Below are 25,791 nucleotides of genomic sequence, written 5' to 3' on the forward strand. Positions count from 1 at the left end.
TCAAAAGTTGCAAACTTCTTCTGTAAAGGAGCAGATAATAAATATTTTAGGCTTTCCACGCCAAACAGTGTCTGGTGCAACAATTCAACCTGCTGTTGTGGGGCAAAGCAGTCATAGACAATACATAAAGTTTATTTTAAAAAGAGGTGGCTTGAGAAAGTAAGATGGTGGTGGAGTGAATAGAAGCTATACAGACCATCTCCCAGGACCAAACTGGAATTACAACTAAAATAAAGACAAGTCATCAGGAAAAAACAACAGAAATGTAGCTGGAGAGAACCTGTATAATCAGGGATGGAAACAGAACACCAAATTGAGCCTGTTAGGAACTGCAAAGGCATGAGAGAGCTGGCTGGGAACCCATGAAGAGCAGCTGAGGGTTGCCTTAGCTGTGAGCAGTTCCCTTGGTGTTCAAACCCCAAGCTGGCTCCACAACACACAGTGCCTGGACAGGGAAAGTTGCCTGGATAACACCTGGCTGCAATCACCAGAGCTGAGGCTTTGACTGGCAAGGAGAGGCACAAGGGAAAAAATGGCTGAGCACTAAATTAGGTACAGCCATTCACCTTGGGCTCCAGCAGAGGGAGGGAGGACTGGACTGGAACTGTGTGGAGAGACTCAGGAGTTTAGAGAGCTGGGAGGGCACCAGGAGTTTTACACTGAGTTACTCCCTCATACGACAGTAGCCATCTTACTCAAAGAGCCCCATGGAGAAGCAACAGCCCCTCCCTCAGGAATTTACCACCACCCAGCCAGGTCAGAGAAATGAGACTGCCAGCAAGCATCTGCCCCACCCCCTGAAAATCCTCTTATCCTGAACACCTGAGGGATTTTTTTTTTCAAACCAAGCCTCATGAAGTAATTGAGACTAATAGCCAGCAGGCAAAAGCTAAAATAAAACTGAACCTTTGATCAACCTGAAAATCTACCCAGGAAAGTAAGATCTGACAATGGTGTTTAACATGGGCACTCCCACATTCATTCAAACCCAGCAGAGGGGGCCACAATCACCAGAACACCAACACCCACAAGGAAAATTTGGTAGGCTCCAAAACCCACTGAGACAAACAAAATGGTGAAAAAATAAATAAATCCCAAGTGAAAGAACAAGAGAATTCTACAAAGGAAGAGATCAATAAAATGCAAATAAGCAAGTTATCAGATGTAGAGTTCAGAGTAATGATAATGAGGAAACTCAACAGCATGAGTAAAGAGCTCAACAGCATGAGCAAAGATATAGAAACATTGAAAATCAATCAATTGTAAATGAAAAACCACCAAGCAGAAATAAAGAATGACATAGCAGAAATAAGGAACACATTGGAAGGAAAAACCAACAGAGTAGAGGAAGCCAAGGATGGAATTACAAGTGAATTAGAAGACAGGGTAGAAAAAAATCACCCAATCAGAGAACCAAAAAGAAAAATCAATTTAAAAAAAAACTGTAAGACAGGTTAAGAAACCTGTAGAACAATATGAAACGTAACAACATCCACATCACTAGAGTTTCAGAAGAAAAAGAAAATGAGCAAGGGTTAGTGAATATATTTGAAGAAATAGTGACAGAAAACTTCCCTAATGTGGTGAAGGAAAAAGGCATACAAGTTCAAGAAGCAGAGAGAGCCCCAAGTAAGAAGAACCCAAACAGGCCCACACCAAGACACATAATAATTAAAATGCCAAAAATTAAAGACAAAGAGAGAATCCTAAAGGTAGCAGGAGATAAGCAACAGGTTACCTACAAAGGAACCCCCTTAAGGCTATCAGCTGACTTCTCAACAGAAACACCAAAGGCTGGAAGGGAATAGCATGAAGTAATCAGGTAATGAAAAAAAGATCTGAATCCAATACTACTCTATCCAGCAAAGTTATCATTCAACATAGAAGGTGAAATAAAGAACTTCCCAGCCAAAAAAAAAAAAAAAAAAAAAAAAAGGCTAAATGAATATATCAGCACCAAACCAGCACTGCAAGAAATGACTGCTATAATAAACATAAGAAATAGGAAGAAAAATACAACCACAATAAACAAAAATAGCAATAAATAAGTACATATCAATAATAACCTTAAATGTAAATGGATTAAACACTCTGATCAAAAGACACAGAGTAGCTGAATGGATAAGAAAACATGACTCATATATATATATTGTTTACAAGAGACCCACCTCACAACAAAAGACACATAGGTTGAAAGTAAAGGGGTGGAAAAAAATTTCCAAGCACACAGAAAGGAAAAATAAGCTGGGGTAGCCATACTCAGATTTGATAAAATAGACTTCCAAATGAAAGCCAGAACTAGACACAAAGAAGGCTACTACACAACATTGAAAGGATCTATCCAACAGGAAGATATAACCTTGGTAAACATATATGCATCCAACATAGGAACACCAAAATACATTTAAGAACTTCAAAGGAGCCCTGGTCAGTTTTGCTCAGTGGTTAGAGCATCGGCGCGTGGACCAGAGAGTCCCGGGTTCGGTGTTCGCTAAGGGCACATACCTCAGTTGTGGTTTGTCCCTGGCCCCGGTTGGGGTCGTGTGGGTGGCAACCACTCGTTGTGGCTCTCTCACATTGATGTTTCTCTGTCTCTCTTCCTTTCTCCCTCCCGCTCTATCTGAAGATAAATGCAAAAATGCTCTCAGGTGAGGAAAAAAATTTTCAAAGTAGAAAATGACAGCAATACAATCATAGCAGGGGACTTCAACACCCCACTGATATCACTGGATAGATCCTCTAGACAAAAACTTAGCAAGGAAACAGAGACTCTAAATGATGCTCTAGATCAAATGGGTTTAATAGACATCTACAGAGAATTACACCCCAAAACTACAGAATTTACATCCTTCTCAAGTGCACATGGGACATTCTCAAAGATAGACCAAACATTAGGACACAAACTAAATCTCTACAAGTTCAAGAGGAATGAAATCATATCAAGCATCTTCTCAGAACACAATGGCATGAAACTAGAAATCAATTACAATAAAAACACTCAAAAACACTCAAACACATGTAAGCTAAATAGCATCTTATCAAACAATGAATGGGTTACCAAGGAGATCAAGGAAGAAATTAAAAACTTCCTGGAAAACAATGAAAATGAACACACAACAATACAAAATCTATGGGATGCAGCAAAAGTAGTCCTGAGAGGGAAGTTCATAGCATTACAGGCCTACCTCAAGAAACAAGAAAATTTTCTAATTAACTATCTAACCTCACAACTTAAAGAACCAGAAAGTAAACACAAAGAAAAACCCAGAACAAGTAGAAGGAAAGAAATAGTAAAGATCAGAGCAGAAACAATTCAAAAGATCAATTAAACAAAGAGCTGGTTCTTTGAAAAGATAAACAAGATTGAGGGACCCTTAGCCACACTCACCAAGAAACACGGAGAGGGGACCCAAATATGCAAAATCAAAAAACAAAAGAAGAGAAATAACTGACACCACAGGAACAGGAACACAAAGGATCATTAAAAAGACTATTAACAATTATACACCAACAAATTGGACAATCTAGGTGAAATGGACAAATTTCTAGAATCACAGTCTCCCAAAACTGAACTGGGAAGAGATAGAAAACTGGAACAGATCAATAACAACTAAGGAAATTGAAGATATAATCAAGAAACTCCCAGCAAATAAAAGCCCGGGCCTGGATAGCTTCACTGGGGAGGTTTACCAAACATTCAAAGAACACTCATTCTCCTCAAACTATTAAAAAAATTCAAGAAGGAAGTCTTCCAAACTCGTTTTATGAGGTCAGCATAATTCTAATTCCAAAACCAAATAAAGACACCACAAAGAAAGAAAACTACAGGCCAATTTTCCTGATGAAAATAGATGCCAAAATCCTTAACAAAACATTAGCAAATCGGATCCAGGAATACATTAAAAAAAATCATTCACTATGACTAAGTGGGATTCAAGGGGTGCAAGGCTGATATAATATTCACAAATCAATAAATGGTGCAAGGCTGATATAATATTCACAAATCAATAAATGGTATACACCACTGAAACAAAATGAAAAATAAAAACCATATGATCATATCAATAGATGCTGAAAAAGCATTTGGCAAAATCCAGTACCCATTTCTGATAAAAACACCCAGCAATGTGGGAATAGAATTATCATATCTTGACATAATAAAGGCCATATATGAAAAACCTACAGCCAACATCATACTCAATGGGCAAAAACTAAAAGCATTTCTTTTAAGAACAGGAACAAGACAGGGATGCCCACTTTCATCACTCTTATTTAACAGAGTACTGGAAGACTTAGCCATAGCAATTAGACATGAAGAAAAATAAAAGGGATCCAAATTAGAAAGAAGGAAGTGAAACTATCATTATTTACAGATGACATGACATTGTATATAGAAAACCCTTAAAAATCCATCAAAATATACTAGATTTAATAAATGAATTTGGAAAAGATACAAAATTAACATCAAGAAATTGACAGCGTTCTTATACACCAATAATAAACTCACAGAAAGAAACAACAACAAAAATCCCATTTATCATTGTGGGAAAAAAAAAAAAATTAAGATACCTAGAAATAAACTGAACCAAAGAAGTAAAGCACCTATTCACAGAAAACTACAGGACATTGAAAAAAGAAATAGAGAAAGATATAAAAGTGGAAGCACCCTGGCCAGTTTGGCTCAGCAGTTAGTGTGTCATCCTGTGGATCAGAGAGTCCCTGGTTCGGTTCCCACTAAGGGCATGTACCTCGGTTGCAGTTTGTCCCTGGCCCTGGTTGGGGTCATGTGGGTGGCAACCACTAGATATGTCTCTCTCACATCCATGTTTCTCTCTCTCTCTTCCTCCCTTTCTCCCTCCCGCTCTATCTGAAGATAAATGCAAAAATGTCCTCGGGTGAGGATAAAAAAAAAAAAAAAAAGTGGAAGCATATACCTTGTTCATGGATTAGAATAATTAACATCATTAAAATGTCCATACTACCCAAAGCAATCTATAGATTCAATGAAATCCCCATTAAAATACCAACAACATATTTCACAGAACTAGAACAAATACTCCAAAAGTTCATATGGAACCAAAAAAGACCTGGAATAGCCACAGTAGTCTTGAAAAAGAATAACAAAGTAGGAGGGATCACAATATCGGATATCAGATTATATTATAAATCCACTGTAATCAAAACAGCTTGGTACTTGCACAAGAACAGACATATAGATCAATGGAACAGAACAGAGAACCTGGAAATTGACCCAAGACATTGAGCTCAATTGATATTTGACAAACATGGCAAGAGCATACAATGGAGTAAAGACAGCCTCTCTAATAGTGTTGGAAAAATTGGACAGCTACATGCAAAAAAATTAAACTAGACCACCAACTTACACCATACACAAGAATAAACTCAAAATGGATAAAAGTCTTAAATATGACTCATGAATCCATAAAAATCCTAGAAGAAATTATAGACAACAAAATTTCAGACATCACATGCAGCATACTTTTCACTGATAAAATGACTAAGGCAAATGAAACAAAGGAAAAAAATTAATACATGTGACTATTAATACATCAAACTAAAATGCTTCTGCACAGGAAAAGAAACAAGCATCAAAATGGAAAGGGAACCCACTATATAGGAGAGCATAACTGCCAACAATACGTCAGATAAGGGGTTAATTTCCAAAATATATAGAGTACTCATAGAATTCAACAAAAGCAAAACAAAGAATACAATTAAAAAATGGTCAGAGGACCTGAATTGACACCTCTCTAAACAAGACATACAAATGGCCAAGAGACATATGAGAAAATGCTCAATGTCACTAATCATCAGAGAGATGCAAATTAAAGTAACTGTGAGGTATCACCTCACACCCACCAGAAGGGCTGCCATCAACAAATCATCAAACAAGTGCTGGGGAGGGTGTAGAGAAAAGGGGACTCTAGTACTGCTGGTGGGAATGCAGACTGGTGCAGCCACTATGGAAAACATGTTGTTTCCTAAAAAAATTAAAAATTGAATTGCCATTTGACCCAGTGATCCCACTTCTAGGAATATATCCTAAGAAGACTGAAACACCAATCAGAAAGAATAGATGCACCCCTATGTTCATAGCAGCACTATTTACAATTGCTAAGATCTGGAAACACCCAAGTATCCTTCAATAGATGGGTGGATAAAAAAGCTGTGGTACATATACACAAATAGAATACTGGGCAGCTGTAAGAAAGAAAGATCTCTTATCCTTTGAGATGACATGGAGGGACCTGGAAAGCATTATGCTAAGCTAAATAAGACAATCAGAGAAAGACAAATACCACATGATCTCACTTATTTGTGGAATATAATGAATAAAATAAGTGGATGAACAAAATAGACCCAGAGACATAGAAAGGAGTAGGGTTCAGAACGAGAAACCTCAGAGGAGGGGTATGGAGGAGAGGGAAGGAATAAACCAAAGAACTTATTTGCATAACCAATGGACATAGACAACAATGCTGTTATGGGGGGACAGGATCGGGAGGAGGGTGTCTAGGTGGGAAAAAGAAGAAACATCTGTAAGAAAAATAAATTAATTAATTTTTTAAAAAGCCTCAAGACAAAGGACTCAGGGACTGCTCTCCTTCCCAAAACCAAACTTGGGTTTTTTCTCCACTTTGGCCCCCACAGGCATGCATCTGTTAAATTCTAAGGGGCCTCATGAGGCTTGCAACCTAGGCAGCAGCTGTTTGTCTCAGACAAACGCCCTGACCCGGCCTCCAAGGCCCCGTTTTCTCTGACTTCTTAGTGAGCCCAAGCAGAGCAGCCTAGGCTCATTCCCCCAGCCCTTTCTTGTTTTACTGTCCCCAGCTTTAATAAACGTTCTCTAAAATTTAAAAAAAGAGAAGAGGTGGTTTGCTAGATTTGGCCCATGGGCCTCAGTTTTTCAAATCCGAAACTTGAATCACATCTATCAACATGGAAACCTTTCAAACAATGCCTTAAAATGCAAATTTCCAAAGAATATGTAAGGTATGATTCATTCATACAAAATCTTAAAATCTGAAAGCAATCCTTTTTAAGAATTATGGAAACATTCATATAAGTAACTGTTTAGGAATAGGCTCAACTGATAAACTCTGATTTTATTACAAAATGAGATATAACTGTAAATTTTTTATGTTTCATTGAAAACTAAATGCCCAAAGCAAATAAGACATAATGTCAAGATCTGATAAAACTCGGTGGTAAATACACAGATAATTATCATATTATTCTCCATCTTAGTATTATATTTGAAATACATCATGAAGACTTTCTTTAAATGGTTAACAGAAAGAGGCATTTTCCTTTATTCTGAAGAGACAAGACTTAAAAAGCAAGTTAAATGCAGTTTTCCTCTGCATTAAGTTAATGCAATCACTAAAATAGAGTAGGTCAAAGAACTGCTAGATTATAAATGGCACAATGTGGCGAAAACAGGTACTCCATTTTAGAGAAACAAAGAATAGTATATACTATAAAATGTCCAGAAAAGTTTGGTTTTTAAAACATCATTTACTGTTTTCTTAATGACAAAAGTAATTCATGCTATATGTAGGGGGAGGAAAAAAAAAAACAACTTAGGAAATAAAGAAAAGCATAAAGAAAAAAGTACCCCATGAATTTTCTTACCACCCCCAACATAACTATTAACATTTTGATGTGGGTCTCCCTCCATGATTTATTACTTGCATTTTTTTTTCTTTACAAAAATGCTATACCATATTTACATATTTTTTTGTAGACAGCTTATTTGAATAGCTTTTTAAAATTAAAATATCAATTTATGCACCTTTCCTTTCCTGTGTTTTATCTCAAATTAATTCCCTTGCCAAATACACAGAGTTCACTCCTGACATCTTAGTTTAAGACTTTGATCTCAGTTTCCAGTGATGGGGAGAAATGAATTTCCCCTCCATTTGTTATCTAGGCCAAATCAAAGCTTACCAAAGCACTCATTGAGAGCTGCCTATTCTAAGCCATTTATAAAAACTGTCAGAGTAGCTACCACCTCTTTATACCAGGACTATTTTATGAAGAATACAACACACAAAACAGTTGTGTGTTTGTCCTCAAAACATCTCTGAAGGATATAAACGAAAACAACTGCCAGCCTCACTTCGCAAATAGAAGAGTTGCTGTTAAGAAGATTAATAAATAACTTGCTCCTGCCCTGTAGCAGAACCTTCGATACTTAACTAAGATTTACTGGAAACTCAGGCTTTCATTAGTGTTGTTAGCTGCATGCTTTGCTATGCCTATTACACCTATTATCGTCAAGCAATTTAGTATCAATTGCATTTAACTCTGGGCTCACCATATAGCTGAAAAGAATGCTGTTTGTGATCTCATGCCTCTTACATGGACAAATGGGCTTTTCTCTATTTGCATCTCCACACCAACCTCCTCTTTCCATTCTAAACCTGCCTTTCTAATGGCTTCCAACATCCACCTAATCATCCTTCTTGGTTAGCCAAGGAGCTTTACTATTAGGAAAAAGAACAGGCTGCTATAGAGCTGTCCAGGAGCCTACACAATCTAGTGGCCAGGAGTTCACTGGTCCCACTCAGCTGTTCACCACTTTCATAACTTATTTTTTTCCTGTCCTTGCAACTTCCCTGGTGTTTCATTCTCCTTCTGCCCCTACACCAGCTGTCTCTCTTGTATCTCAAGTTCAAATGCCTAAAAAAAGAATTGTCCCATTCAGATCTTACAAGCCTGATCATCTCAAGTTCCACTGACTAGCTAACACGCAAATATCCAAGGGTCAAATCCTCTTCCCTGGTCAAATAACTGTGACCATGGTGAATGGTGGGAAGGGTCAGGAAGTAGAGAGTTGGCCAAAAGTAAAGAATTGCCCACATTTGTCAGCAAAACATAAAGTAAAGGGCCACATTTGTCAGCAAAACAAACAAACAAACAAAAAACACAAGTGTACAAGCTTCTGAGAGCTGGTCTATCTTTTAAATCTATTGGTATCTCAAACTAAACACATGCAAAATGGAACACATCATATTAGTCTCAAATCAGCTTCTTCTGAAGTCTGCATTTCCATGAGGGCATCACTATCATTCAGGTTCTTCAAGCACATAACACTGGGGTTCTTACTCACTCACAAATATCTTCACCACAACATAAAATGGCTTTCCACTGTCCTCTTGTTCTTCATTCTTGTTGTAACTATGTTAGACCTCTGTTCTCTTCTAGTTAACCTTGTTTCACCACTTCTTGCCTTTCTTATTCCAATTTTCGTGTTTCTAGATTAGATGTATGAACTGCTTCCAAAGTAAAAAAATATGGCCTCAACCCGACCTCACCTCTGCCCCTCCCACTGCCAGCCAAAATATGTCAAAAGCCCTAACCCTTCAGGCCAACCCACAGTAAGGCTTTTGCCTACTTAGACTCATCACATGATTTGTCCCTTATTACAGCTAAACTCACTCCTGTCTCAAATAAACACAGAAACCATACTGTTTTCCCCAAACCTCTACTTATGGCACTTCCTCTATCCGACAGTCTTCATTATTTTCCTAGAGCCCCACTTGTCAATATCCCACCATTCTCCAAGGTTGATTTTGTCCACATGACCTTTGTAAATTCCCCAGCTAGATGACCTCTCTCCCTTCGTCCCATAGCACTTATTTTAAACTTCTAGTACTTCTAGTCCAGTGTTGTCCCATCCAGATATATTGGTAAGCTATATATCTAACTTTAAATTTTCTAGTAGCCACACTCACATTAAAAAGAAATAGGTGAAATTACTTTTAATAATGGTTTACTTAATATGTCCAAAATATTAGCATTTTAACATGTAATCAATATCAAAGTTAAGATATTTTACATTTTTCCATACTGAATCTTCAAAATCTGATGTGTATTTTCCACTTAGAGCACAAAATAGCTAATTTTGCACTATCCAATAAGGCAAATATGAAGTGCTCAAGTGGCTGCCTTACTGGATAGTGCAAAATTAGATATTTCAAGCAAAAAATTGTGAGGTCTGCTTCATTCTCACTTCTATAGGCCCAAATAAAACTTTAATTCTTGAGGCTAAGGATTATACCTTTCTTATATTGATATCCCTTAGAGCAGGAGTCAGCAAACTACAGGTCATAGGTCAAATATGGCTGGCCACCTCTTTTCGTAAATAAAGTTCTATTTGAATATAGCCTTGCTTATCCATTTACATTTGTCTATGCTGTTTTCACTCAACAATGGCAGAGTTGAGCAGTTGCAACATAAACCACATGGCCCACAAGGCCTAAAATATTTACTGTCTGGCCCTTTACAGAAACAGTTTGCCAATCCCTTCCCTAGAGCAATAATTCACAAAGTGTGGCCAGTGGCCAGTGCTGCTCAGCACATTGTCAGCCCAAAATAAGAAGAAGCTTACATCAGAATCCAAATAGATTTTTTTTTGTAAGAAGACTTTCTTTTTAAAAAATATGTTTTTATTGATTTCAGAGAGAGAAAGGGAGAGGGAGAGAAACATCAATCAGCTGCCTCCTGCACACCCCCTACTTGGGATCGAGCCCATAACTTGGGCATGTGCCTTGACCTGGACTCTAACTGGTGACCTTCTGGTGCATGGGAAGATGTCCAACCAACTGAGCCACACCAGCCAGGGCACATAACAAGATTTTCTTAACAAAGAAAGCAGTATATTAATTAACAGTCTGGTATTAACTTCTTATCTTACCACAACTATTTAATTGAATTTACTGTACCTTTTGCCATGTAATTTAACAAATTGTAAGCAAATACATTGAGTTTTAATTTAATTGCTTCTGAGTCTCCAGTATGGTTAAGGCAGTCCGACTCCTATATTGTACATATGATATCTATATTTTCATACGGGGTTTTGTTTTTATATTTAAGCATTTAAACCAACTCTAAGTTTTAATATACTAAAATAAGGGCTCCAATTTTATTTTCTTCCATATATCTCATAGTATGAGCATCATTTAAATCTAGTTTTTTTCACTGAAATGAATGTCACTTTTCTGTTTTAAATTTTATTGTTGACACTATTACAGATGTCCCTCATTTCCCCCCTCCCCTTTACCCACCTCAACCCAGCCCCCACCTCTACCCCACCAGCCATCGCCGCACTGTTGTCTGTGTCCATGGGCTATGCATATATGTTCTTGGCTAATCTCTTCACCTTTCATCCAGTCTCCCCCACCCCTCACTCTGACCCATGTTAGACCATATACACTAGAATTTATTTCTGGATTCCCTATCATTCCACTGACCTATTTGTTGATTTCTAAGTTAACATCATATTGAATCAATTAGTGACTTCATAGTTGTGTTAGTGATGTATTGCTACATAACAATATTAACCACAAATGTAAACGTTTAAAGCAACATACAATTATCATCTCCTAGTTTCTGTGGGGTCAGGAGTTTGGGCACAGTTTAACTAAGTCTTCTGTTTCAGGGTCTCATAAAGCTTCAATCAAGGTGACATGTGGCTGCAGTCTCATCTGAGGCTTAAATGGGGAAGGATCTAAGATCACTTGATTGTTGGCATCATTCAATTATTTGCAGGCTGCCAAACTGAGGGTCTCAGTTTCTTGCTGTTTGCCATTCAAAGAATGCCCTCAATTCCTTGACATGTGTCCCTTTCCATAGGACAAATCACAACATGGAAGCTTGACTCCTCAAAACCTGCAAGGGACAGTCTCACAGGAAGATAGACATTACAGTTTTATCTAATGCAATCATGTGCATGTATTCACACACATTAGAACACCTCTAATGTATTCTATTAGTTATAAGCAAGTCACAGATCTTGCACACACTCAAGTGGAGGAGATAAAACAAGGGCATAAATACCAGGAAGTGGGGATCATGGCAGCCAATTTATAGTCTGCTAAATGGTAAGGCACATAGTTACTCCTCTCCCCAAATTTCTCTTGATTTCTCAGGCATTTATCCTTCTGCATAAACATTATTATGTTGTCAAATACCACCCTCTCCCCTCAAAAAATTCCTGTTGGGATTCTACTTGGAATTGTATTAAAATTTTTTTAAGAAAATTAGTATTTTATGATATTAAATCTCCACTCAAAAATACAGCATCCTTTATTCTGTTCAGATCTCATTTTATGACCCTCAATAGGATTTTAATTTTCTTCATATAAGAGCCTTGCTTTTCTTGTCCACTTTGTTCTGAAGTATTTGTGATTTCTGTTGCCACTGAGCCTGGAACGTTTTCCTCCCTCTTCTTTTCTAAGGCTTATACTAAAATAAAGAAAAGCAGATTATTTTTGTATTTTTATCTTGTATCCAGCTATCTTACCAAATTCTTAGTATTTTTTTAAACTAGAGCCCATTGGGCTTCTTAGTATGCAGCAACTACATCTGTGAAAAGATCATTTTATCACTTCTTTTTCCCGCATCGCTATTTTTTATCTTATTACACTTATTAAATAAAAATCACAAATAATGGTCAGCAAGAATCCCTGTCCATTTACCAACTAACACAAATGGTTCCAGTATTTTACTATTTACTTTAACAAATATTTACTGTTGGTTTTAAAATTTTTTGAATGGAAATCATCTCTGTTCATTAAAAGAATAATGGTAGGTACTCCCCCATCAAGGAAATGAAGCATGATTCCCTACTCCTTAAGTATGAGCTAGGAGTGACTTTATTTCAAAGAGTACAGTATGGAAAGGGAGAAAAGAGAGTAATGTTGCAGTGAAAAACTTCACAAACTATTTCAGCCAGGTGATCAAGATCAATATTAACAGTGATAAGTCATGTTGATAGTATGTACTTTTCATATGATGTGATGAAAATGGAACTTAACCTCTGTAGTCTTACTCCCAAAACATATTAATCCAGTCTTATCATGAGAAAAACATCAAATAAATCCCAATTGAGAGACACTGTACAAACTACATGATTTATACTCTTCAAAGCTGTCAAAGTCATCAAAAACAAGGAAAGTCTGAGAAATTGTCACAGCCAAAAGAAGTCTAAGGAGACATGATTACTAAATTTAATGTGGTAGCCTGAATGGGATATTAGGTAAAAATTCAGAAAATCTGAATGAAGTATGAATTTTAGTTAATATTAATAATGTATTAATCTTAATTAACAAATGTACCATATTAATGTAAGATGTTAACAATAAGAGAACTGGTTGTATGGTACATAAGAACTCTATGCCCAATTTTGACAATTTTTCTGTAAATTTAAAACTGTTCTAAAATTAAAAGCTTAATTACAAAGAATAAGGGAAGTAATCAATTCCTCATTTGATTTTAAGCAACAGGTTTATATTTATTTATACTAGATAAGAACACCCTTTTCCCAATGACAGGGCTAAACTCAGCAACCTAAACTTATTTATATTTTTTGTTCCCATTCAAATCCTTTGAAATCCCAGCTCTTTTTGGTTGAAAACTATAAAACCAAAGAGTAAATCATATTTAATTTCCAGGATAGGATGTGTTCTGATCAATTTATGTTTAACAAATATTGACATAATAACTCCTGTATATAAGAAATGAAGAAAAAAGCAACATTCTACACCGTAAGGAATAATGTTGCTAAAACATGTGTATCAAACTTTACAAAGCACTTGAATGTCATTTAACCTTCAACACTTTATAGAGGTGTGTAAGCACAGATATTCTCAATTATGAACAGGAAACTGAGGCTCAGAGAGGCTATGTGACTTGCCTAAGGTCACCTGGCAAATGTCGAAGCCAAGCCTTCACATAGGATTCATTTCAAATACCCTGCAATAGAAAGCAATAGTTAAAAGAATACCAAGTGAGTAATAAAGTTTAGAATATGAAACAGAAATTGGGAGAAGAAATCTTCAAAAGTTTAATCAGCCCTGGCCAGTTTGGCTCAGCGGTTAGAGTGTTGGCCCGCGGTCCGGAGAGACCCGGGTTCGGTTCCCGCTAAGGGCATGTACCTCGGTTGCAGTTTGTCACCGGCCCTGGTTGGGTCGTGGCAACCACTCAATGTGTCCCTTTCATGTCGATGTTTCTCTCTCTCTCTCTCTCCCTCCCTCTCTATCTGAACAAAATATCAAAAAAAAAAAGTTTAATCAGAAACAGAAATGAACACAAATAAAGACAAGAATGTGAAAGTGATGTTTAAGAACAGTTACCACCCAGCTTCATTATTAAGCTTTGGGTTCCTTTTCAACTCAAAGGGATTGTGGGAAATCCTGGTACAATCCCTGGAAATCATATACTTTCATTAGTGTTTGTGGAATGACAGAACAATGAACTGACTGAGGAATTCTATACATCAATATGATGATGTTTGAAGAATGGTAATTGAGGTGCACAAGCCACCTCATTTCACTGAGAAGCAAGAATTGGTCATCTGTGGCAAGGATAAATATCTCTATACTCCTGGGGAAAAGGGGAGGGAAGACTGATTATTCAATAGGCATGATAAATAGTAACCACTAGAACCAGCTTTTAAACCTATTTGATCAATGACAATTCACCTAAATCTAATTATCAATGACAACTCAACTTGCTTCAGGGAACATACTTCTGGAAGCCAATTACAATTAGTGTCTCATAAAATTTAAGGTCAACAAATCAGCAGCAGATGCACTGCAGTGAATATGTTTCTTAAAGTCAATCAACACCATTCTCACCCAAATAACCACGGTTCTAAGGCCAAGGTCAACATCTTTTTTTTTTTTTTCAATCCTCATCCGAGGACATTTTTCTATTTTTTGTACAGACAGTGTGGGAGGGAGAGAGAGGAAGAGAGAGAGAGGGAAACATCATGTGAAAGGGACACATCGAGTGGCTGCCGCCTGCAGACCAACCAGGGCCGGGGACAAACTGCAACCGAGGTATGTGCCCTTAGCGGGAACTGAACCCGGGTCTCTCCGGACCGCAGGCGGACGCTTTAACCGCTGAGCCAAACCGGCCAGGGCCAAGGTCAACTTCTTATGCCTCCCTAACCAAAGCAACCCCCAAACACCATACTTCCCAAAGAGATCAGCAATCTGCTTCACTCATAAACTGTGCTTGACCAGCAAAGCTCTCTTACTTTTGTAAGTAATGAATTCAGTTTTGTGTTTTATCTATTGGACAACAGTCTCATCTTTTGACGAAGGACAAATTAAGATGCTTAACTTCTCAGTGCAAAGATGAACAGAAATAGATTCCCCCTAAGGGATGGAAACTACCCCAAACTCTAAGAGTTCATTTGGAGACTCTTGCCAGAGATGGGTTTAGTGAGTGAGAAAAATACTAGATTTGCTACATCTTGCTTGTGGAACCTTCTCCTCAAACCAGCTTTATGGTTCCACAGATCAATGCACAGGAAAGCATTCATATGGTAAGAATTTAGTTATAACAAATTGTATCATGTACCATACAGTCACCTTCCAGAAATTAGAATCAGCTAGGGAATAGTTTTTTAAATTATATACCCAGGCCCCTCTCCAGATAAATTAAAATAGCAACCTACAAGATAGGATCAGACATCTGTGTTTTTAAAAGCCCTTTAGTATTTCAAATGAGCACTTCTCCAGTTAGGAACAAATAGCAAGGTCTCCTAAGAGTGACAGGGCCATTTTGGTTTACTAAGGGACACTGGAGACCTAATGCAGACATTTGTGCAAAGCAGGCAAAACCAAAAGGCCAATGCTAGATACAACCGAGCTATCTCCAGATGCAGGAGATTCCAGATGAACCAGGCCTGCTATTTACTGTATACTGAGTTCTCTCTGAATCAATGGTTTCCTGTTCTACAGTTGTCCCTCGCCACTTGACGCTTTGACCTTCGCGGCTTCACTCTATCACAGTTTTTTCAAATATAGTATATACAGAGGTGATGAGGGACAACTGTATATAAATAAAGAATCCTACTTTGCGGAAATCCATTTATCACGGTAGAGTCTGGAACTGATTAACTGCCATAAACAAGGGCTGATTGTATTTGCAAAGCCAAATCACCTGGGAGATTATTTTATCTATACCAATACTGGTACCCCACTCCAGACCAACTGAAACAATCTGTTAGGGTGGGTCTAAGCCTATGTGTTAGGTGTCTTTAGCCAATCCTTATGAGCAAACAGGATTGAGAATCAATAATCTATATTTCTCAACGAGTACCTGTGCTTGACCCACCACATTTTCTAATATAATGAACCTGTAACTTCTCCTAAAACAGATGATGAAAAAGCCCACCATCGATTATAAAAAGCTCTAAAGAAAATCTTTCACAGAACTGTGATCCTTAATTATATCTCCAAACTATGTAACATGTTTACACGTTCAACTGGTCAAATAACCAAAAGGAAAAACAAAACAAAGAAAAATCCTCTATCTTTTCCCCCTATGTCCTTTTTTTTCTAAAATGTGTTTTTATTGATTTTTTTAGAGAAAGAGGAAGGAAGGGAAAGATAGAAACTTCGATGTTAGAAACATCAATAGGCTGCCTCCTGCATGCCCCTCTCTGGGGATCAAGCTCTGCAACCCCAGCATGTGCCCTGACCAGGAATCAAACTGGGACCTCTCAGTCCATGGGATGATGCTCAATCCACTGAGCCACACTGGCCGGGCTGTCCTTTTTTCTGATGAATATTGGGGCTCTATATAAAAGAGGACAGATTTGTTCAGCTAAGAATGAAAAGTATTCTGTCATGGCAAGGGGAATAACAGCCCCACCCCCATTAAAAGCAACTATCTGCTTGCCATAAGGAGATAAGCCAAATTGGAAGCTGCTGTAATGGGACCAAAGGAAGAAAAGACATAAGAATGTATATTTTATTTTTTTAATGTTTAAAATTTTATTTTTCAATTATAGTTTACATTCAATATTATCTTATATTAGTTTCAGGTGTATAGTATAGGGATTAGATAATTATATACTTTACAAAGTGGTCCCCCTGATATTTCAAGTACCCACTTGACACCATACATAGTTATTATATTATTGACTATATTCCCCATGCTGTAATTTATATCCCTGTGACTATTCTGTGATTACCAATTTGTGAAGGGATTAAGAAATACAAATATAGATATTTAAATTTTTATTGCTGACAGTATTACAGATGTTCCCCATTTCTCCCCCACACCCCTTTGCACCCCTCCACCCAGCCCCTACCCCACTCCCTGCCTTCCCTACACTGTTGTCTGTGTCCATGGGCTTATGCATATATGCATATAAGTTCTTTGGTTAATCTCTTCCAATAATATATTTTTAAGTTGTGTTTCAAATTGGTTTAGCAGTGCACTAGTCACCTATGTCAAGTGTTTAAAATGTTTAAACAAAGAAATACAGTCGCAGATGACTTTTAGTTCTCACCATCTTCTGAGGTGCTTTCTTATAACAGTATATAATGCTGAAGAGTGAATGAAAATAATGTAGATCAAGGTAAGATCAAATCAAGAACTCTGGTTCTAATTAAAAATGAAGAAAGTATTTCATTATATTTGGACAAAAATTGAGGTAGTTTCTAAGCAACTACTAAGTGGAAAAGACTTAATGTTCCCTGAATGCTATTAAAGGCAGTGCATATATCCTAACTGCATATCGCATATGGGAAGTAAAGGTGATTAAATAAGAAAAGACTATTCAGATTATAATGTACAAGTCCTATAATAAACATGAAGGGTTATCATTGTAGTAACAGAAAAACAGCAGAGCAATAACCTATTTAACCTCCTCACCATACTTTGAACTCTGCTGCTTCCACATTAAATTACTCTAGCAAGCTCTGAATTAGGTCAAAGACACATGGGCCTTCACCTGGTGGGTAGAAATTAAAGAAGCAGAAAAAAGCAGCAGTAACCTTCAGAGCTTCATTCCCATTTTTCACACCCCATTCCCGGATGACCAGATGACCTTAAAGATGACATGCCTTAGTAAGCCTGTTGCAGCCTTGGACATTCTCCTTGACATCAAAAGTTTTTTTAAAATTTGAAAAGTAGATAAGAATATCTACTAGAATAGTCCAACTACTGCTGTGTTAGATGCTCCATTCAATCAACCACAATTGACTCTGTATTTAATTAGGACCATGAAATGTAGAAATAGATACAAAGGACTTCCAGTTAAAGATGATAAACTGAACATATCTATTTACTTTGGCCAGCTCCCAAACTACACTGAAATGACACTGAATTTTTTTTAACCCACAATAACAAAGAGACTGGAAGAGGAGACAACCACAATAACACTTTGGAAGCTGAGGAGATGCCAAATCTTAAAACAGCCATGAAAAAAATCCATGAATAAAATATTGGCGCACAAGCACCCCAAAAAGGCAGCTCCATGCCCATCTATAACTAGGTATGAAAGGGGGCTAAAATAAGGATGATCTGGTAAAAGTTTTTTTGCAAAGCAATTAGATTCCCTCCAACTTCCTGTCTCTGGCCTAGCTCACATTCCAACACAGGTTCAGCCATTTATTTTCTAGGGAGGGTGAAACAGAGGGTCTCTGACTTGGAGAACTAAAGTGTAGTCAGCATGGATCTCTAATTGAAATAGTAGATTAAACAAAGGTTTATATACTGCATGTGGAGACACCCATATCCCTAACCTTCTTCATCCAGAGAGAAGATTGGAAGATTCTTCTGTAGGAAATCTGATTGGACCAAGGGAAAAGACTTAAATATATTGACCTTGGTTCCAAAACTCAATTGCCAAATCACCCAACTCACAATCAACAAACTCCCATTTCATGCTAAGAGCTTCCAATCCGCTTTTTAGTGTTCCACTCTTAAACATGTACAGAACAGAACAAATGGTTACCAGGAATTTGAGGTAAGTCTAACACACTAGAAGACAGAGAAGTTTGGAAGAAACTATGCAAAAAGAAGCAAACTTCTATTTATTTATTTTTTCTTTATTGATTTTAGAGAGAAAAGGAGAGGGAGAGAGATACAAACATCAATGAAAGAAAACATTAATTGGCCACCTCCTGCATGCTCCCCACTGGGGATTGGGCCCATAACCTGGGCATGTGCCCTGACTGGGAACTGAGCCGGCAACCTCTTGGTGCATGGGTCAATGCTCAACCACTGAGCCACACCGCCAGGCAAAAAGCAAATTTTTTAAACAAATCATTAATATTGTCAGAGGGATTTAAAAAAGATATTACACTTATGAAACAAGGGCAAGATGCTAGATAAAGGAAAATTCAGACCTCAAAAACAAGTTCATAGAGGCCTGACCAGTGTGGCTCCATGGTTGAGTGTCATCCCACGCACCAAGAGGTTGCTAGTTCTATTCCCAGTCAGGGTACATGCCAGGGTTGTAGGCTCACTCCCCAGTAGGAGGCATTCAGGAGGCAGGAGCTCATTGGTTCTAAAAACAAGAAAGAATTTTCAAAAGCTTTCAGAGAAGAAAATCGGAATTTTAGAAGAGTCATAAATAATACTTGATCTCTCAACAGTAACAGCAGGAGCAAGAAGACTGGGGGTTTGGGCAGAGGGAGAGAGCAACATTCTGAGGATAAACAATTTACAAACTATACTTAGCCAAACTTTCAAATTAAGTGAAAGAATGAAATAAGATCTTCACACCTGCACAGCCTCAAAAATTTAACCTTTCATGCCCTCTTTTCCAGAAAGTTACTAGAAGATATGCTCCACCAAAATGAAGGAACTAAGAAACAGAAATTGAGAATCCAACATAAAAGGAGACAGGATTCCCCAGAATGACAGTAAAGAAATATTATAATGGTGTCAGCTGTTTCAAAGTCCCAGAGAACACTAGCCCAGATTAAAGGCCAGAAAGCTCTAGGAGAAATGTCTCTAGTAGGAAGTGATAGGATATATGAAGTGTTTGAACACAATGAGTGAAGATACACTGTTTTCAGGGAGAACATTGGTGGTGGAGATAAATTGGTGGTGAGCACTAAGAACTAATAGGCACAGATATAAAGCAATTTTAACTACAGGGAAAATAAGCTGTTCAAGCAATCATAATGTACACACTATATGGCTCAGCTGTAAACAGGCTTACCTAGTTGCATTAACGTAATCACTGCCCACTGCTTTATCCAAAAGATATACAATAATGATAAAATGATCATTGATATACTGCCCCAATATAGGAAAGATGTCAGTGTAGGAGAAAGGGGTAGGAAAGCTAAATTTTCATGTTCGATAATGGGAAGACAATATATATTATCTAACACTGGAAAGTTGAGTAGTAGAAGAATAAGAAAATTACTTAGAAGTTAAAATGCTAAAAGCGGCAGCTAGTAAAAGGTGATAAACCTTCTGAAATCCTGGCATATAAAAGATATTCAGTGCATGTTTATTGAGGTAAACTGACATGCCAAATAATAAGTATAAACTTTAGTATGTGCCCACATTCAAACACTTTGTAAAATGTTAGGAACTGCTTTTTAATATTTCCCCCCTTTATTTAATTCAACTACTGAAACTTTCTTAATGACAAAAAGTTGACTATCATATTTTAGAATATTCCCCCCAAAAAAGATTAGTGATGTTTCCCAAATGACGAAATAATAACTTATATTTCACCAGAAAAAAATTTGATAGAACTACTGATAGCTAATTACCTCCTTGGATAGCCAAAGAAGAAATCAAATCCAATATACACTGGAATGAAGCAAAGAATATTTCTTTTCACAATATTATTTAGCGATTTAGATATGGTGGATTTAAATCTTAGCTTAGAACACATATGAGTGTTTCAAGTATATTAAAAACTTATAAATCAAAACAGAATTTACCTTTTAAGTAGCATATTCATAGAGATTTTCTGCTTGTTGAAAAAATTGTATTTGTCATAAAAATATAATAATTGAACTATCATTAAGATAAACAAGTCTTTATAAAGTCCTCTATCCTACGTTTTCATACATCAGTGTCAGGAACACATTTAAATCACCACAGAAAGACTGGAAATAATATTTTTTAAAACTCTCCCAACTGAAGTGATTAGAAATAAATAAACGAGCCCAAGAATAGTCCATACAATTTCATTTATTCATTCATTCATTAAGTGAATGCTTCCTAAGTAAACCTCCTATGTGCAAGGCACTGTTTGCCAGTCTTTAACGCACAGGGTAACTTACTCCTAGGTGTGTTTTTTCCTCCTCTTCTATAAATCTGAAAACAAACATAAATCAAGGAAAATCAAGAATCATTTTACACAGAATTCAGGTGATACTATTTAACTCTAAGACAAATCATCCTGTCCATTTAAACACTATTATATAAAGAAGTACCTACCTTTTGTATTCAAATAAAGAATTATGGTACAATATAGAAAATGTTTTTCTTAATTGCAACCGTGGTGAGCATGCTCTGCTATGGTGGCTCCGAACACTGGTAAATATAGTGAGTTTGTGTAATACTCAATTTTTCTTCATAGGACTTACTTCATGTAAAGTCCAATGGTGCAGAGGTGGCAGGCACTATTTACATTTTGAGCTAGATAATTCTTTGTTGTGAGGGGCTGTCCTGTGCCTTGGAGAATATTTAGCAGCACATGTGGCCACTACCACTAAATACCAATAGTAGCCCACCCCCAACTGTGACCAAAAATGTCTCCAAAACACCTTAAAGAGAGAGAATGGTTGTAAACAGATGAGAATGTGAGAAAAAAACAAAGATCTCTTTCATACTTGTGGACTTCTGCTTTAGTATATGTTCAGGTACATCAACCTCTTAATGCTACTAATCTTCCACGATTTTAAGCTTAAATGTCTTCCAGTCTTAAATCTAAACTGGTAAGGGAAGATGAGTAGTTCTTTTTAAATGATTTACAAAGAATGAAAAGGAAATAAACCTGCCTAATATCCCCTCCATCTTCCTCTTAAAAGAACACCAAAGTCATTTTTTTGTTAATTATTTAACATAACTCCAGGAGTCCGGACAAAATATGAGTACCTATTATGTGTCAGACATAGCTCTAAGAGCTAGAGAAAGATAAATTTATCAATTGCAGTTACAGAATTGATAAAACACTCTCATAAACAGCATTTTCTTTATGATCTTGGATTTGGCAAAGGATTCCCAGATATGACACAAAAAGCATGAACAGCAAAATAAAGTTAAATCGGATTTTATCAAAATTTAAAAAAATAACAACCTTTTGTACATCACAGGACACCACCAAGAAATAACCCATGGAATAGGAGAAACTATTTGCAAATGCTGTATCTGATAAAAACTTGAATCAAGAATATATAAAGGGCATTTACAACTCAATAAATAAATGAACAACCCAAATAAAAATGGACAAAGGATATGAATAGACAGTTTTTAAGGAAGATATTCAAATAACTAATAACCACATAAAAATATACCTGATGTCATTATTCATCAGGGAAATTCAAATAAAAACCACAACGAGATACCTACTAGGATGGCTAGAATCAAAAGTTGGATAATGTTGGCAAGGATGTGGAGAAATCAGATCCCTCATCACTGGTTGAGGGAATGTAAAATGGTACAGTAACTTTGGAGAACAGTCTGGTAGTTCTTTAAATGATTAAACATTGAGTTACCACATGATCCAGCAATTTCCAGCATAGAGAACTGAAAACAAATTTTTGTACAAAAATTTTAAGTGAATGTTTATAGCACCATTATTCCTAATAGCCAAAAGATAGAAACAACCCAAATGCCCATCAATGGACAAATGGATGAACAAAATGTGATCCACTCATGCAATGGAATATTATCTGGCCATAAAAAAAGAATGAGCATCAAAGAATCTTAAGAACATTATACTCAGTGAAAGAAGCCACTCACAAAACACCATGTATTATGTAATTTCATTTATATGAAATGTGCAGAATAGGGAAATCATTATATAAAGAGAGTAGATTAGTGATTGCTTAGGGCAAGGAGGGGTAGAAATTGGGGGGAAAGGGAGGATGATAGCTCAAGGGTATGGAGTTTCTTTTTCACGTAATGAAACTTCTAAAATTGACTGGGGTGATGGTTGCACATATATGTGAATATGCTAAAAACCACTGAGTTGTACATTTTAAAAATGGTTCATTATATCTCCATAAAGCTGCTAAAATAGCATTTAAAGTACAATGGAAAACACAGCATTTAGACCACGGCTTATTAACAAAAATGTCGTATTTAAAATACCCTTGCATCTGGAAAGATCTCATTCATTTGGCTGTGAAATAGAAAATGATTACTGGATGCTATTTAAACTATTGAAAATGCTCCAGGTATACATTTCATTTTAGACTATAAAAATATTGAAAGTAGGAAAAAATAAAATGCAGGCATCAAGGAACTTCAGAGGACATAAAATGCCATGCTTAAGACATAATAGGGGCATTAAGTAATTAGATTGGGGGGGGGGCGAAGGGGAAGGGGAAGGTAAGTAAGATAAGTTCAAAAGCGCACATGAAAAGCCTCAGTCTAGAAGCCTCCTTCCTTTACCAGCCTGCAGTGATGCTGAAAGAACAACACTCCTTTGTATATAGTGTAAACCTTATTTTTCAGGAAGCTAAAAATAATCACCCATATGATTTATTCCAGTAACAAATAGGAAGGCAAGTAAATACTAAGGGCCAAACACAAAGGGATTTAAGGAAAGAAACAAAAAGCTAAATCAGTTCCCACGAATAGCTATTGGGAAGTTTCAGCAAGCAGCATGCATTATTGCTTTTTCCCATCCGTGCATAGCTCTCAATTCAACTACTGAAAAATTTTCAACCTGTGTCGTTTTCAGTCCAAATAAAGTGCGTTTCTGTTTGCCTTGTGCAATATACCAGTGAATCTATTCTATCTCATTGCAGAGATCTTGGTATGCCTAGTCCCCAGGGTCCACAGTTTACCTGCCGCAAAGAATCACCAATGCCATTGACAAGGAAATGTCCGCGGTGGTGGGGGAGCACTAGGGATTTTTAAAAAATCCTTATTAAACTTCAGCGCCTTCCTTGGTGATTACAAACAACCTGGTTCACCATCAACCAAAGGCAGGATTGGCTTTTTCTAGAGCCCTGGTTTTTAAAATGACTGCCTTGGAAGCTGAAATGACCCAGATTATTGGGGAAGGGGTGAGGGTAGGGATGGGGGAACGATAGACATTCATTCTTCAGCAGGGTGGCTGTGGCTTGGTGTGGGAATGGGGAACTTGAAGAGAGGGGGCCCTCTACATGTAAAGAGAAATAACGGGGAATGTTCTTTAGGTACCACCCACCCCTCTAAATGAATCACTGCAGCGTCAGCCCAGCATTGATTCACGAATTGCCAAACAGGATGAGGTAAGGCACAGCCTGGAGCCCCCTCCACTTCCTCCCCCGCTCCCCTACCCTGCGCTCAGCAGCGCGCATCTCTCTGCGAGGTGCACCAAGCAGCAACCCCCACCCTCCAGAGACCTCAGTTGAGGGGCTGACGTCACCCTTTTGCATTGAGCTTCAAGGATCGGTAGCAGCACCATTTAGATGCGGAGCGGAGTTGGGGCGCTATTGCTGTCATCAAGTGGCGGAGATCCTCCCCCAGGGCTCTGCGGATTGAGCTCACGCAGTGACAGAAAGACCAGATGAAACGCGTGAGGGTGAAGGGGAGTGGGAAAGGGGTCGTAAGACCCATCTCCTGGGTCCCCAAGAAAGCTCAAAGATGCCACTGGTTTATGTAAGAACCTCTTTCCCTCCTTGCGACTTCGCGCAGCGGCGGCGCCCCCCCCGCCCCCCCCCCCCGCACTTCAGTGCGCTTGGGGGTCTCTGGTTACCCTTTCCCTGCTAGGCAGGCACAAGGCTCCTGGCGCTTGCCCCTGGCAGCCCCGCAGGTTGGAGAATAACCAGTAATCTGGGATCAAACCCTGCGCGTCCGCGCCCGCTCCCAGCTGGCCACAGGTTAGCTCCCATTGGCACCGCGAACACGCTGGTAAGGGAGGTTGAGGAGGGGTGTCCAGAGAGGAAAACAGACGAATAAACCCGCAATTTTCCCCAGAGGCTGACCCTATCCAGAGAGCTTAAAAATTAAATCAATATATTAAAATTTTTTGGAAAGATCGCCAACCTGCAGACACCATCACCGCGCAGCCCCTTGCAGCCTACGCCGGGTGGGGTTCAGGGTCCGAGCAGTCCCAACGCACCCAGCCATCCTGCAGCCCCAGCCCAGCACCCTGCGCCTGTCTCCTTAAGGAGGGGGTCCAGATTTGATCTGGGGTTTGGGTATTTTTCCTCCCCCTTCCTTTCTCCAAGCATCACTGCACGGACTCACCCACGGCGGCCCGGCCACCAGGCCGGCGTGGCCACTCACCCAGAAGACGAAGGAGTAGATGATGAGGAGGGTTTTGAGACAGGTTATCACAGGTTTGGTCTCCATTCTCCTCGATGCCATACTACAGAGCTCAGGCGGCGGCGGCGGCGGCAGGCTGCGGGCGGGCGCGCGGGAGGGGGGGAGGAGGCGGGGCGGGGCGGGGCGGGGCGGGGGCGCGTGCCGCGAGAGGCCCCGTGCGCACGCAGGCGAGACCGTGCGCGAGCGTGAGCGCGCACCCTGCGGGGCACCCACCGAAGGAGCAGGGGGCCTGGCAGCGACTGCGCATGCTGAGAAGGCTGCTGGCCCGGCAAGGCCGCGCAGGCTCAGACCCCCCCTCCCCCAGCCGAGGAGCGGCACCAGGCAACTCAGAGGGATGGGAGAGCCTCCAGGCCTGGTCTGAGGTCAGGGCTACGTCCTCCAAGCCACTGTGGCACGTAAGTTTCTACTTTGTACGTAGTAGGACTTTACAAACTCCGACTCTCTGCACCTGGATGCAGGAGGATTATTAGTATCCTCGAAAAGCAATTCGGTTTTTGCATT

General features: G+C 38.6%; 1 protein-coding gene across 1 annotated transcript in view; it reads right to left on the bottom strand.

Moving 5' to 3' along the window:
- Positions 1-25,384, bottom strand: part of TSPAN7 (tetraspanin 7) — a 139,799-nt gene extending 114,415 nt beyond the window's left edge. The window contains exon 1 of the mRNA XM_036270741.1: positions 25,252-25,384. Coding sequence (XP_036126634.1) covers positions 25,252-25,332 — 81 coding nt within the window. The 5' untranslated portion in view covers positions 25,333-25,384. The remainder of the gene's footprint in view (positions 1-25,251) is intronic.
- Between the last annotated feature and the right edge of the window lie 407 nt (positions 25,385-25,791).

This window comes from Molossus molossus, unplaced genomic scaffold, assembly GCF_014108415.1.
Source record: "Molossus molossus isolate mMolMol1 unplaced genomic scaffold, mMolMol1.p scaffold_m16_p_2, whole genome shotgun sequence".
In the NCBI taxonomy this organism is placed as follows: domain Eukaryota; kingdom Metazoa; phylum Chordata; class Mammalia; order Chiroptera; family Molossidae; genus Molossus; species Molossus molossus.